Source organism: Salvelinus namaycush, chromosome 29, assembly GCF_016432855.1.
Source record: "Salvelinus namaycush isolate Seneca chromosome 29, SaNama_1.0, whole genome shotgun sequence".
NCBI lineage: Eukaryota > Metazoa > Chordata > Actinopteri > Salmoniformes > Salmonidae > Salvelinus > Salvelinus namaycush.
Genome location: NC_052335.1, coordinates 37,482,498 through 37,495,888, shown reverse-complemented (window position 1 = coordinate 37,495,888; position 13,391 = coordinate 37,482,498). Strand labels below are relative to the sequence as shown.

Sequence of the window (13,391 nt, the reverse complement as noted above, 5' to 3'; positions counted from 1 at the left end):
TCAGTTAGTCAGTCAGCCAGTTAGTCAGCCAGCCAGTCAGCCAGCCAGTCAGTCAGCCAGTCAGTCAGCCAGTCAGTCAGTCAGTTAGTCAGCCAGCCAGTCAGTCTGCCAGTTAGTCAGTTAGTCAGGCAGTCAGCCAGTTAGTCAGTCAGCCAGTCAGCCAGCCAGTCAGTCAGTCAGTCAGCCAGTTAGTCAGTCAGCCAGTCAGCCAGTCAGTCAGCCAGTCAGCCAGTCAGTCAGCCAGTCAGTCAGTCAGTCAGTGTGGAAATTCCTAATTTTTCAGATGTGCAGCTGTTTCTTTTGCCTTGATTTTAGATTATAGAGGTTCTGTTTGTGGCAGGAACATATAGAATATAGAGGTTCTGTGTGTGGCAGGAACATATAGAATATAGAGGTTCTGTTTGTGGCAGGAACATATAGAATATAGATACTGTTTGTGGCAGGAACATATAGAATATAGAGGTTCTGTGTGTGGCAGGAACATATAGAATATAGAGGTTCTGTTTGTGGCAGGAACATATAGAATATAGAGGTTCTGTTTGTGGCAGGAACATATAGAATATAGAGGTTCTGTGTGTGGCAGGAACATATAGAATATAGAGGTTCTGTTTGTGGCAGGAACATATAGAATATAGAGGTTCTGTGTGTGGCAGGAACATATAGAATATAGAGGTTCTGTGTGTGGCAGGAACATATAGAATATAGAGGTTCTGTGTGTGGCAGGAACATATAGAATATAGAGGTTCTGTTTGTGGCAGGAACATATAGAATATAGAGGTTCTGTGTGTGGCAGGAACATATAGAATATAGAGGTTCTGTTTGTGGCAGGAACATATAGAATATAGAGGTTCTGTTTGTGGCAGGAACATATAGAATATAGAAGTTCTGTTTGTGGCAGGAACATACAGAATATAGATACTGTGTGTGGCAGGAACATATAGAATATAGAGGTTCTGTGTGTGGCAGGAACATATAGAATATAGATACTGTTTGTGGCAGGAACATATAGAATATAGAGGTTCTGTTTGTGGCAGGAACATATAGAATATAGAGGTTCTGTTTGTGGCAGGAACATATAGAATATAGAGGTTCTGTGTGTGGCAGGAACATATAGAATATAGATACTGTGTGTGGCAGGAACATATAGAATATAGAGGTTCTGTGTGTGGCAGGAACATATAGAATATAGATACTGTTTGTGGCAGGAACATATAGAATATAGAGGTTCTGTGTGTGGCAGGAACATATAGAATATAGAGGTTCTGTTTGTGGCAGGAACATATAGAATATAGAGGTTCTGTGTGTGGCAGGAACATATAGAATATAGAGGTTCTGTGTGTGGCAGGAACATATAGAATATAGAGGTTCTGTGTGTGGCAGGAACATATAGAATATAGAGGTTCTGTGTGTGGCAGGAACATATAGAATATAGAGGTTCTGTGTGTGGCAGGAACATATAGAATATAGAGGTTCTGTTTGTGGCAGGAACATATAGAATATAGAGGTTCTGTTTGTGGCAGGAACATATAGAATATAGAGGTTCTGTTTGTGGCAGGAACATATAGAATATAGATACTGTGTGTGGGAGGAGAGGTACCATTGAATAATAAGATTCGGGCCAAGCTATAGAAGGAGAGATAGCAGAGTTTTGGCGCAGGTACAGCCGACTAGAGCTAACTAACATTAACTACCTAACAACATTTGTTTTCTCCATAGAAAGTCATAGAATCGATCAAATATCGTCAAAAATAATATCACAATTCTCTACTGTCACAATTAATATCACAATTCACAGAACCTATTGTTCCACATATAACCTATTGTTCCACATATAACCTATTGTTCCACATAGAACATTTGGTTCCACATAGAACATCTGGTTCCACATAGAACCTATTGTTCCACATAGAACCTATTGTTCCACATAGAACCTATGGTTCCACATAGAACCTCTGAAAGGTTGCTACCTGATTAGTAACCAAAACATATTTTTATTTATATATCTCACCTGAAAGGGTTCTATCTGGAACCATTTTGTCAGAGTGTTCTCCTACTGAGACAAATGGTTCTACATGGCTCTATGTTGTCTGCTACAGTAGAATAGATACTGAACGTGGTGTGTGTGTAGGGCATACACGTCGTGCCGCTTCGAGTTCACCTTGTGATTTTGTACAGGCCTTCACATGAAGTGAAAGACAGGAATGTCTGGCTGTATCAGTAGATCACATCTGTAAATCAACTGTAAAGTGAGTCCAAACCACATCTGACACTACAGTACAACGCATTGTATTATCGCTATATAGATCATGTCACGGCTGAACGGAGGTACTGCAAAGGGTTTTGACTGGATCGATCCAGAGGAGGAAAGTTACCTGGTATCTTTCTGACTGACCACCCTCTCTGTCTCAAACTATGGATGATGGCATAACCCCCCCCTCCCCTGTCCCTCTCTCTCCCCCCTCCTCTTTCTCTCTCTCTCTCCCCTCCTCTTTCTCTCTCTCTCTCCCCTCCTCTTTCTCTCTCTCTCTCCCCTCCTCTTTCTCTCTCTCTCTCCCCTCCTCTTTCTCTCTCTCTCTCCCCTCCTCTTTCTCTCTCTCTCTCCCCTCCTCTTTCTCTCTCTCTCTCCCCTCCTCTTTCTCTCTCTCTCTCCCCTCCTCTTTCTCTCTCTCTCCCCTCCTCTTTCTCTCTCTCTCCCCCCTCCTCTTTCTCTTTCTCTCCCCCCTCCTCTTTCTCTTTCTCTCCCCCCTCCTCTTTCTCTCTCTCTCCCCCCTCCTCTTTCTCTCTCTCTCCCCCCTCCTCTTTCTCTCTCTCTCCCCCCTCCTCTTTCTCTCTCTCTCCCCCCTCCTCTTTCTCTCTCTCTCCCCCCTCCTCTTTCTCTCTCTCTCTCCCCTCCTCTTTCTCTCTCTCTCCCCCTCCTCTTTCTCTCTCTCTCCCCCCTCCTCTTTCTCTCTCTCTCTCTCCCCTCCTCTTTCTCTCTCTCTCCCCCTCCTCTTTCTCTCTCTCTCCCCCCTCCTCTTTCTCTCTCTCTCTCTCTCCCCCCTCCTCTTTCTCTCTCTCTCTCCCCTCCTCTTTCTCTATCTCTCTCCCCTCCTCTTTCTCTCTCTCTCCCCCCCTCTTTCTCTCTCTCTCTCCCCTCCTCTTTCTCTCTCTCTCTCTATCTCTCTCCCCTCCTCTTTCTCTCTCTCTCTCCCCTCCTCTTTCTCTCTCTCTCTCTCCCCTCCTCTTTCTCTCTCTCTCCCCCTCCTCTTTCTCTCTCTCTCCCCCCTCCTCTTTCTCTCTCTCTCTCTCTCCCCCCTCCTCTTTCTCTCTCTCTCTCCCCTCCTCTTTCTCTATCTCTCTCCCCTCCTCTTTCTCTCTCTCTCCCCTCCTCTTTCTCTCTCTCTCTCCCCTCCTCTTTCTCTCTCTCTCTCTATCTCTCTCCCCTCCTCTTTCTCTCTCTCTCTCTCCCCTCCTCTTTCTCTCTCTCTCCCCCCTCCTCTTTCTCTCTCTCTCCCCCCTCCTCTTTCTCTCTCTCTCTCCCCTCCTCTTTCTCTCTCTCTCTCCCCTCCTCTTTCTCTCTCTCTCCCCCCTCCTCTTTCTCTCTCTCTCCCCCCTCCTCCTTCTCTCTCTCTCCCCCCTCCTCTTCTCTCTCTCTCCCCCCTCCTCTTTCTCTCTCTCTCCCCCCTCCTCTTTCTCTCTCTCTCCCCCCTCCTCTTTCTCTCTCTCTCCCCCCCCCTCTTCTCTCTCTCTCCCCCCTCCTCTTTCTCTCTCTCTCCCCCCTCCTCTTTCTCTCTCTCTCCCCCCTCCTCTTTCTCTCTCTCCCCAGGTATGACATCAGTATGACGTTATCATTCTCTCTACCGTGAGAATGTACGAGGTGATGCAGGGAGACACTACCACCCTGTCCTGGAGGCTACCCAGCCCCGGCCACAACGATGGCCCACAACAGAGCCCCTTCAGCGGGGAGGGAGGACCCACCAAGATCCTCAAAGTCTGTTTTTCCACCAACAACACCCTGGGGAAGAACTTCAAACTGGTCAAGTGTGACAGCTCCTGGAAGATCAGGGTGATTAACTACACTTTGACCAGCTGTTGACGTCAAAAGGGATTTAGAAATACATTTGATATACATAAATACATTTGATACACATAAATACATTTGATACACATAAATACATTTGACATACATAAACACATGTAATATACATAAATACATTTGATACACATAACTACATTTGATATACATAAATCACTTTGATTGATTGATTTATTGGTTAATGAGTTGATTGATTGACTTTTTGATTGATAGGATGGATGGATTGATTGAGGATCTGTTGTAGGAACTGAAGTGTCCTCATGATGTGTACAACCCCTTGGGAGTTGGATATGTGAACTGCAGTTGTTTGCAATAAGACATATCATTTATTTATCGTCAATTCTACACAGAAGTCACTTAGTTACTTAGTTATGGTCTATAGTGCAGTCTATCCTGACCAGTGGTATCCTTTTAACTGTGACTGTCTCCGTACTGGTCTCTCTCCTCCAGGCTATAGTGCAGTCTATCCTGACCAGTGGTATCCTTTTAACTGTGACTGTCTCCGTACTGGTCTCTCTCCTCCAGGCTATAGTGCAGTCTATCCTGACCAGTGGTAATCTTTTAACTGTGACTGTCTCCGTACTGGTCTCTCTCCTCCAGGCTATAGTGCAGTCTATCCTGACCAGTGGTATCCTTTTAACTGTGACTGTCTCCATACTGGTCTCTCTCCTCCAGGCTATAGTGCAGTCTATCCTGACCAGTGGTATCCTTTTAACTGTGACTGTCTCCGTACTGGTCTCTCTCCTCCAGGCTATAGTGCAGTCTATCCTGACCAGTGGTAATCTTTTAACTGTGACTGTCTCCGTACTGGTCTCTCTCCTCCAGGCTATAGTGCAGTCTATCCTGACCAGTGGTATCCTTTTAACTGTGACTGTCTCCGTACTGGTCTCTCTCCTCCAGGCTATAGTGCAGTCTATCCTGACCAGTGGTATCCTTTTAACTGTGACTGTCTCCATACTGGTCTCTCTCCTCCAGGCTATAGTCCAGTCTATCCTGACCAGTGGTAGGCTGGGTCCTAACATTCAGTATAAAGGCTGCTATGGTTTGCTGCTGAAGCACCTGAAGTCAGACGAGCTCCACTGGCTTCATCCAGACCTGACCGTGGGGGAGGTGGAGCAACGCTATGAGAGTCATCACGTGGAGGCAGAGTGGAGGTGAGAGGAGGGGTGGAGGGATGGGACAGGGAGGAGGTGGACGAGGGGGGGAGGAGAGATGGGTGGAGGAGGGGTGGGACAGGGAGGAGGAGCAGGTGGAGGAGGAGAGACGAGTGAAGGAAGGGTGGGACAGGGGGGAGGAGGTGGAGGAGGAGAGACGAGTGAAGGAAGGCTGGGACAGGGAGGAGTGGGACAGGGTGGAGGAGTGGGACAGGGTGGAGGAGTGGGACAGGGTGGAGGAGGTAGGGACAGGGTGGAGGAGGTAGGGAGAGGGTGGAGGAGGTAGGGAGAGGGTGGAGGAGGTATGGGACAGGGAAGAGGAGGTATGGGACAGGGGCAGGAGGTGGAGGAGGAGAGATGAGTGAAGGAAGGGTGGGACAGGGAGGAGGAGGTGGAGGAGGAGAGACGAGTGAAGGAAGGGTGGGACAGGGAGGAGGAGGAGGAGTGGGACAGGGAAGATGAGGTATGGGACAGGGGTGGCGGAGTAGGAGTGGGACAGGGTGGAGGAGTGGGACAGGGTGGAGGAGGTGGAGTGGGACAGGGGTGCAGGGGGTGGAGTGGGAGTGGGACAGGGTGGATGGAGGAGTGGGACAGAGGTGGCGGAGGTGGAGTGGGACACGGATAGAGGAGGTGGAGGAGGAGTGGGACACGGATAGAGGAGGTGGAGGAGGAGTGGGACACGGATAGAGGAGGTGGAGGAGGAGTGGGACAGGGATAGAGGTGGAGGAGGAGTGGGACACGGATAGAGGAGGTGGAGGAGGAGTGGGACAGGGATTGAGGAGGTGGAGGAGGAGTGGGACAGGGATTGAGGAGGTGGAGTGGGACACGGATAGAGGAGGTGGAGGAGGAGTGGGAGAGAGATTGAGGAGGTGGAGTGGGACACGGATAGAGGAGGTGGAGGAGGAGTGGGACAGGGATTGAGGAGGTGGAGGAGGAGTGGGACAGGGATTGAGGAGGTGGAGTGGGACACGGATAGAGGAGGTGGAGGAGGAGTGGGACAGGGATTGAGGAGGTGGAGGAGGAGTGGGACAGGGATTGAGGAGGTGGAGGAGGGGAGACTGATGTTGATTATTTCTCCTTGCCATTATCATTCACCTGATGACAAGACATGCAATTATTTATTTTTACTAATGTATGATGAGGACCATGGGTTGCCTGTTTGCCGCCAATATTCTGCCCATATGAACAAATGTATATACAATATTCCTGCTCATATGAACACATTTATTTTAGGGCATAAGTGAACCAATGTATGACAGCCTTTTAAAGTTTAAAGGAGTTTCCTCATGGAGTCACAAGACGAAAGAGTCGCAAGACAAGGAGTTTGTTTCTGCTTCAACCTTCACTGTAAAATATTAAGTTGTGGTGGTGCTTTGGGTTTGCCTGGGACGGGGTCCCTGACCAAGACAAGGCTGAAGACTCCTACTCTAAAATATGGGTACGTTCATCAGTTGAAGACTCCTACTCTAAAATATGGGTACGTTCATCAGTTGAAAACTCCTACTCTAAAATATGGGTACATCCATCAGTTGAAGACTCCTACTCTAAAATATGCGTACGTTTATCAGTTGAAGACTCCTACTCTAAAATATGGGTACGTTCATCAGTTGAAAATATGGGTACGTTCATCAGTTGAAGACTCCTACTCTAAAATATGGGTACGTTCATCAGTTGAAGACTCCTACTCTAAAATATGGGTACGTTCATCAGTTGAAAACTCCTACTCTAAAATATGGGTACGTTCATCAGTTGAAGACTCCTACTCTAAAATATGGGTACATTGATCAGTTGAAGACTCCTACTCTAAAATATGGGTACGTTCATCAGTTGAAGACTCCTACTCTAAAATATGGGTACGTTTATCAGTTGAAGACTCCTACTCTAAAATATGGGAACGTTCATCAGTTGAAGACTCCTACTCTAAAATATGGGTACGTTTATCAGTTGAAAATATGGGTACGTTTATCAGTTGAAGACTCCTACTCTAAAATATGGGTACATTCATCAGTTGAAGACTCCTACTCTAAAATATGGATACGTTCATCAGTTGAAGACTCCTACTCTAAAATATGGGAACGTTCATCAGTTGAAGACTCCTACTCTAAAATATGGGTACGTTTATCAGTTGAAAATATGGGTACGTTTATCAGTTGAAGACTCCTACTCTAAAATATGGGTACATTCATCAGTTGAAGACTCCTACTCTAAAATATGGATACGTTCATCAGTTGAAGACTCCTACTCTAAAATATGGGTACGTTTATCAGTTGAAGACTCCTACTCTAAAATATGGGTACGTTCATCAGTTGAAAATATGGGTACGTTCATCAGTTGAAGACTCCTACTCTAAAATATGGGTACGTTTATCAGTTGAAGACTCCTACTCTAAAATATGGGTAAATTCATCAGTTGAAGACTCCTACTCTAAAATATGGGTACGTTTATCAGTTGAAGACTCCTACTCTAAAATATGGGTACGTTCATCAGTTGAAGACTCCTACTCTAAAATATGGATCTGTTCATCAGTTGAAGACTCCTACTCTAAAATATGGGTACGTTTATCAGTTGAAGACTCCTGCTCTAAAATATGGGTACGTTCATCAGTTGAAAATATGGGTACGTTCATCAGTTGAAGACTCCTACTCTAAAATATGGGTACGTTTATCAGTTGAAAATATGGGTACGTTTATCAGTTGAAGACTCCTACTCTAAAATATGGGTACATTCATCAGTTGAAGACTCCTACTCTAAAATATGGATACGTTCATCAGTTGAAGACTCCTACTCTAAAATATGGGTACGTTTATCAGTTGAAGACTCCTACTCTAAAATATGGGTAAGTTCATCAGTTGAAGACTCCTACTCTAAAATATGGATCTGTTCATCAGTTGAAGACTCCTACTCTAAAATATGGGTACGTTTATCAGTTGAAGACTCCTGCTCTAAAATATGGGTACGTTCATCAGTTGAAAATATGGGTACGTTCATCAGTTGAAGACTCCTACTCTAAAATATGGGTACGTTTATCAGTTGAAGACTCCTACTCTAAAATATGGGTACGTTTATCAGTTGAAGACTCCTACTCTAAAATATGGGTACGTTCATCAGTTGAAGACTCCTACTCTAAAATATGGGTACGTTCATCAGTTGAAGACTCCTACTCTAAAATATGGGTACGTTTATCAGTTGAAGACTCCTACTCTAAAATATGGGTACATTCATCAGTTGAAGACTCCTACTCTAAAATATGGGTACGTTCATCAGTTGAAAATATGGGTACGTTCATCAGTTGAAAACTCCTACTCTAAAATATGGATATTTTCATCTCTCCCCAGGTATGACCTGAGAGTCCGCTACATTCCAGTCAACTTCCTGGAAAAGTTTAAAGAAGACAGAACCACACTGCTGTATTTCTATCAACAGGTACAGTAGACAGCAAGCACTACTCTGACTATGTGGAGAACACATTAATACGCTATGTAGAGAACACATTAATATGCTATGTAGAGAACATATTAATACTCTGACTATGTAGAGAACACATTAATATGATATGTAGAGAACACATTAATACGCTATGTAGAGAACACATTAATATGATATGTAGAGAACATATTAATACTCTGACTATGTAGAAAACACATTAATACTCTGTGGAGAACACATTAATATGCTATGTAGAGAACACATTAATACTCTATGTAGAGAACACATTCATACTCTATGTAGAGAACACATTCATACTCTGACTATGTAGAGAACACATTAATACTCTATGTAGAGAACACATTCATACTCTGACTATGTGGAGAACACATTAATACTCTATGTAGAGAACACATTCATACTCTGACTATGTGGAGAACACATTAATACGCTATGTAGAGAACACATTAATACTCTATGTAGAGAACACATTAATACTCTATGTAGAGAACACATTAATACTCTATGTAGAGAACACATTCATACTCTGACTATGTAGAGAACACATTAATACTCTATGTGGAGAACACATTCATACTCTGACTATGTAGAGAACACATTCATACTCTGACTATGTAGAGAACACATTAATACTCTGATTATGTAGAGAACACATTAATACTCTGATTATGTAGAGAACACATTAATACTCTATGTAGAGAACACATTCATACTCTGACTATGTAGAGAACACATTAATACTCTATGTGGAGAACACATTCATACTCTGACTATGTAGAGAACACATTAATACTCTGATTATGTAGAGAACACATTAATATGCCATGTAGAGAACACGTTAATACGCTATGTAGAGAACACATGAATACTACTCTGATTATGTAGAGAACACATTACTACTCTGACTATGTAGAGAACACATGAATACTACTCTGATTATGTAGAGAACACATTACTACTCTGACTATGTAGAGAACACATTACTATTCTGACTATGTAGAGAACACATGAATACTACTCTGATTATGTAGAGAACACATTACTACTCTGACTATGTAGAGAACACATGAATACTACTCTGATTATGTAGAGAACACATTACTACTCTGACTATGTAGAGAACACATGAATACTACTCTGATTATGTAGAGAACACATTACTACTCTGACTATGTAGAGAACACATTACTACTCTGACTATGTAGAGAACACATTACTACTCTGATTATGTAGAGAACACATTACTACTCTGACTATGTAGAGAACACATTACTACTCTGACTATGTAGAGAACACATTACTACTCTGACTATGTAGAGAACACATTATTACTCTGATTATGTAGAGAACACATTATTACTCTGATTATGTAGAGAACACATTACTACTCTGACTATGTAGAGAACACATTACTACTCTGACTATGTAGAGAACACATTACTACTCTGACTATGTAGAGAACACATTACTACTCTGACTATGTAGAGAACACATTACTATTCTGACTATGTAGAGAACACATTACTACTCTGATTATGTAGAGAACACATTACTACTCTGACTATGTAGAGAACACATTACTACTCTGACTATGTAGAGAACACATTATTACTCTGATTATGTAGGGAACACATTACTACTCTGACTATGTAGAGAACACATTACTACTCTGACTATGTAGAGAACACATTACTACTCTGATTATGTAGAGAACACATTACTACTCTGACTATGTAGAGAACACATTACTACTCTGACTATGTAGAGAACACATTACTCTGACTATGTAGAGAACACATTACTACTCTGATTATGTAGAGAACACATTACTACTCTGATTATGTAGAGAACACATTAATACTCTGATTATGTAGAGAACACATTACTACTCTGATTATGTAGAGAACACACTAATACACATGACTAATTTCCAGAACTTCATCATCAGCGATAATTCACTGTTGTCTGTTGTCTTGGACTTGTGGTAATACTGTAGATGCATTGTTACGCAACCTGGTCTCAGAGCTTTTCTTATCATTCTGTAAGTAAATCCGAGACACTCCGTTTAATATTACATGTTACGTTTCGTATGGTGTGTATTAATTTGTGGCTGTCCATCACCCATTTCATATGATATGTTACAACTTACAATTTGTATTATATGATAAGAATTTGCTAGATGTATGTGTTACGAATTCTAGCTAGCTGGCTAACATTAGCTAGGTTATGGTTTAAGGTTAAGTTTAAGCTTAGGAGTCAGGAACAACTAATTATCTAAAGTTGTTCCTGAAGTTGTTCCTGATGGGACCTTTGGGTTGCTAGACGTTCACGTTATATGCCTACCCATCCACCCCAACCAACCACCCTACTTTGGTTTAAGCCTTAAGTAACCATCTGTCTATATGTATTAACAGCAAACATAACGTACCATACAAATTTGAGTGTCCCGGATTTACATGTACTATGTTACGTCTAGACTGTGAGACCAGGCTTAGTGACTTCATACAGATAACAGGTCATGTGTTCTATCCATATTGGCTGTGTTAGGTGCGTGTTGATTACATGAATGGGATTCAGCATAACTAACTCTAACCCATTAATGTGGTCTCTCTCTATGCCGTCTTGGGTCTGTGTTAGGTGCGTAGTGACTACATGCATTACCATGCCAGTAAAGTCAGTGATGGGATGGCCCTGCAGCTGGGCTGTCTGGAGATTAGGTGAGGTTGTGGGCTTTCCTTATGTATCCTCTTGTCACTGTGTAGACATCATCAACGTCACAGTGGGTGTGTCCGTAGAGCTTGGTCGTCGTATTGTCATGTTGTTCTAAATCAATTCAAGTTTATTTGTCACATGACAGAATACAATGGGTGTAAACCATACAGTGAAATGCTTACAAGCTTTTCTCCCACCGTACGGAACATTTAAATAGGATCTTTAAAAAATATGTTTTTAAAAATCAGAGAAACATCACTGAGTCAGATAAAACATAAAACACAGTGTATATCTGCTTGGTCCTCAGGAGGTTTTATAAAGACATGAACGATAAAGGTTTGGAGAAGAAGTCCAACTTTGAGTTGCTAGAGTAAGTACTTACATTTGACATGTTTGTTGCTACCAACCTTCATTTACCTTAACCTTAATTTACCTACCCTTGGTTGGTTTATTTACATACCCTTTTCTATCACATTGGTTTGATTGGTTGGTTTATTTACATACTCTTTTCTATCACATTGGTTTGATTGGTTGTTTTTTTTACCTACCCTTTTCTATCACATTGGTTTGATTGGTTGGTTTTTTACCTACCCTTTTCTATCATTTTGGTTTGATTGGTTGTTTTTTTACCTACCCTTTTCTATCACATTGGTTTGATTGGTTGTTTTATTCAAACTGGTCTCTCTGAATGTGATTAATTTTGACCAATGAAGGAAGGACGTGGGGCTGAACCTGTTCTTCCCACAGGAGCTCATTGACCGCATGAAGGTACATTTATACATTTTGATTTCCACATGATATTATTGGAAGTTTCTACAAAGATTTTAATGAGCCTAACTGTAACTATTATGTCAGCAAAGAGAATTTCTGTTAATTTCTCATAATTCTCATAATATCTGATCATTTCTGTTAATTTCTGATAATTTCTGATAATTTCTGTCAATTTCTCATAATTTCTGTTAATTTCTCATTTCTCATATCTGATCATTTCTGTTAATTTCTGATAATTTCTGTTAATTTCTAAATAATTTCTGATAATTTCTATGCTAGCAGCGTCGTTTACCCTGCTGTTTACTATTTGACATCATAGTTAAAATAGGGTTATGAAAGTGTTGTCTTGTGTTGTGATGTTCTGTCCCAGTCTCGTCCCCTTCGGAAGCTGATCACCCAGACGTTCCAGCAGTACGCTACTCTGAAGGAGGACGAGTGTATGGTTCGCTTCTTCAAAACGCTCACGGAATTCATCAACGTTGATGAGGAGGTCTACCCCTGCGAACTGGTGGTGCGTGTTGCTGTTGGCTTTACAAACAATACCATTAGGGAAGGTCCGCACTCAGGTATTTGCAGTCGGTACACTGTAAATACCTGAGTGAGGTCCTGTCGGTACACAGTAAATACCTGAGTGAGGTCCTGTCGGTACACAGTAAATACCTATCATATCATTTTCCTGATCATAACTGATTACTTTTGGATCACTGCACCTCAAATGATGCAAGAATCTACAATTAGAGAAGCACTGGGTTTCCTTTTTTCACGGCTCACTTCACAGAAAATATTGTATGAGTCTGAAGTTTGTCAAGAAATGAAAGTTAAGTTGCAAACCCCACTGTTTGTCCACAGCAAGGCTGGAGTCTGTCAGTAGAGCTGGTGATTGGAGCCAGGGGCATTCGCCAACGCACCCATAAAGACTCAGCGGTAAGCATGGAGGGCATTCGCCAACGCACCCATAAAGACTCAGCGGTAAGCATGGAGGGCATTCGCCAACGCACCCATAAAGACTCAGCGGTAAGCATGCAGGGGCATTCGCCAACGCACCCATAAAGACTCAGCGGTAAGCATGCAGGGCATTCGCCAACGCACCCATAAAGACTCAGCGGTAAGCATGCAGGGGCATTCGCCAACGCACCCATAAAGACTCAGCGGTAAGCATGGAGGGTATTCGCCAACGCACCCATAAAGACTCAGCGGTAAGCATGCAGGGGCATTCGCCAACGCACCCATAC

The 13,391-nt window shown here is 42.8% G+C and overlaps 1 protein-coding gene across 1 annotated transcript in view; it reads left to right on the top strand.

The window, feature by feature from the left end:
• Nucleotides 1-13,391, top strand: part of LOC120024469 (protein-tyrosine kinase 2-beta-like) — a 72,990-nt gene that overhangs the window by 15,168 nt on the left and 44,431 nt on the right. Inside the window, exons 2-9 of the mRNA XM_038968719.1 lie at nt 3,806-4,045; nt 5,051-5,229; nt 8,565-8,652; nt 11,314-11,393; nt 11,696-11,758; nt 12,102-12,156; nt 12,530-12,670; nt 13,009-13,083. Coding sequence (XP_038824647.1) covers nt 3,848-4,045; nt 5,051-5,229; nt 8,565-8,652; nt 11,314-11,393; nt 11,696-11,758; nt 12,102-12,156; nt 12,530-12,670; nt 13,009-13,083 — 879 coding nt within the window. The 5' untranslated portion in view covers nt 3,806-3,847. The remainder of the gene's footprint in view (nt 1-3,805; nt 4,046-5,050; nt 5,230-8,564; nt 8,653-11,313; nt 11,394-11,695; nt 11,759-12,101; nt 12,157-12,529; nt 12,671-13,008; nt 13,084-13,391) is intronic.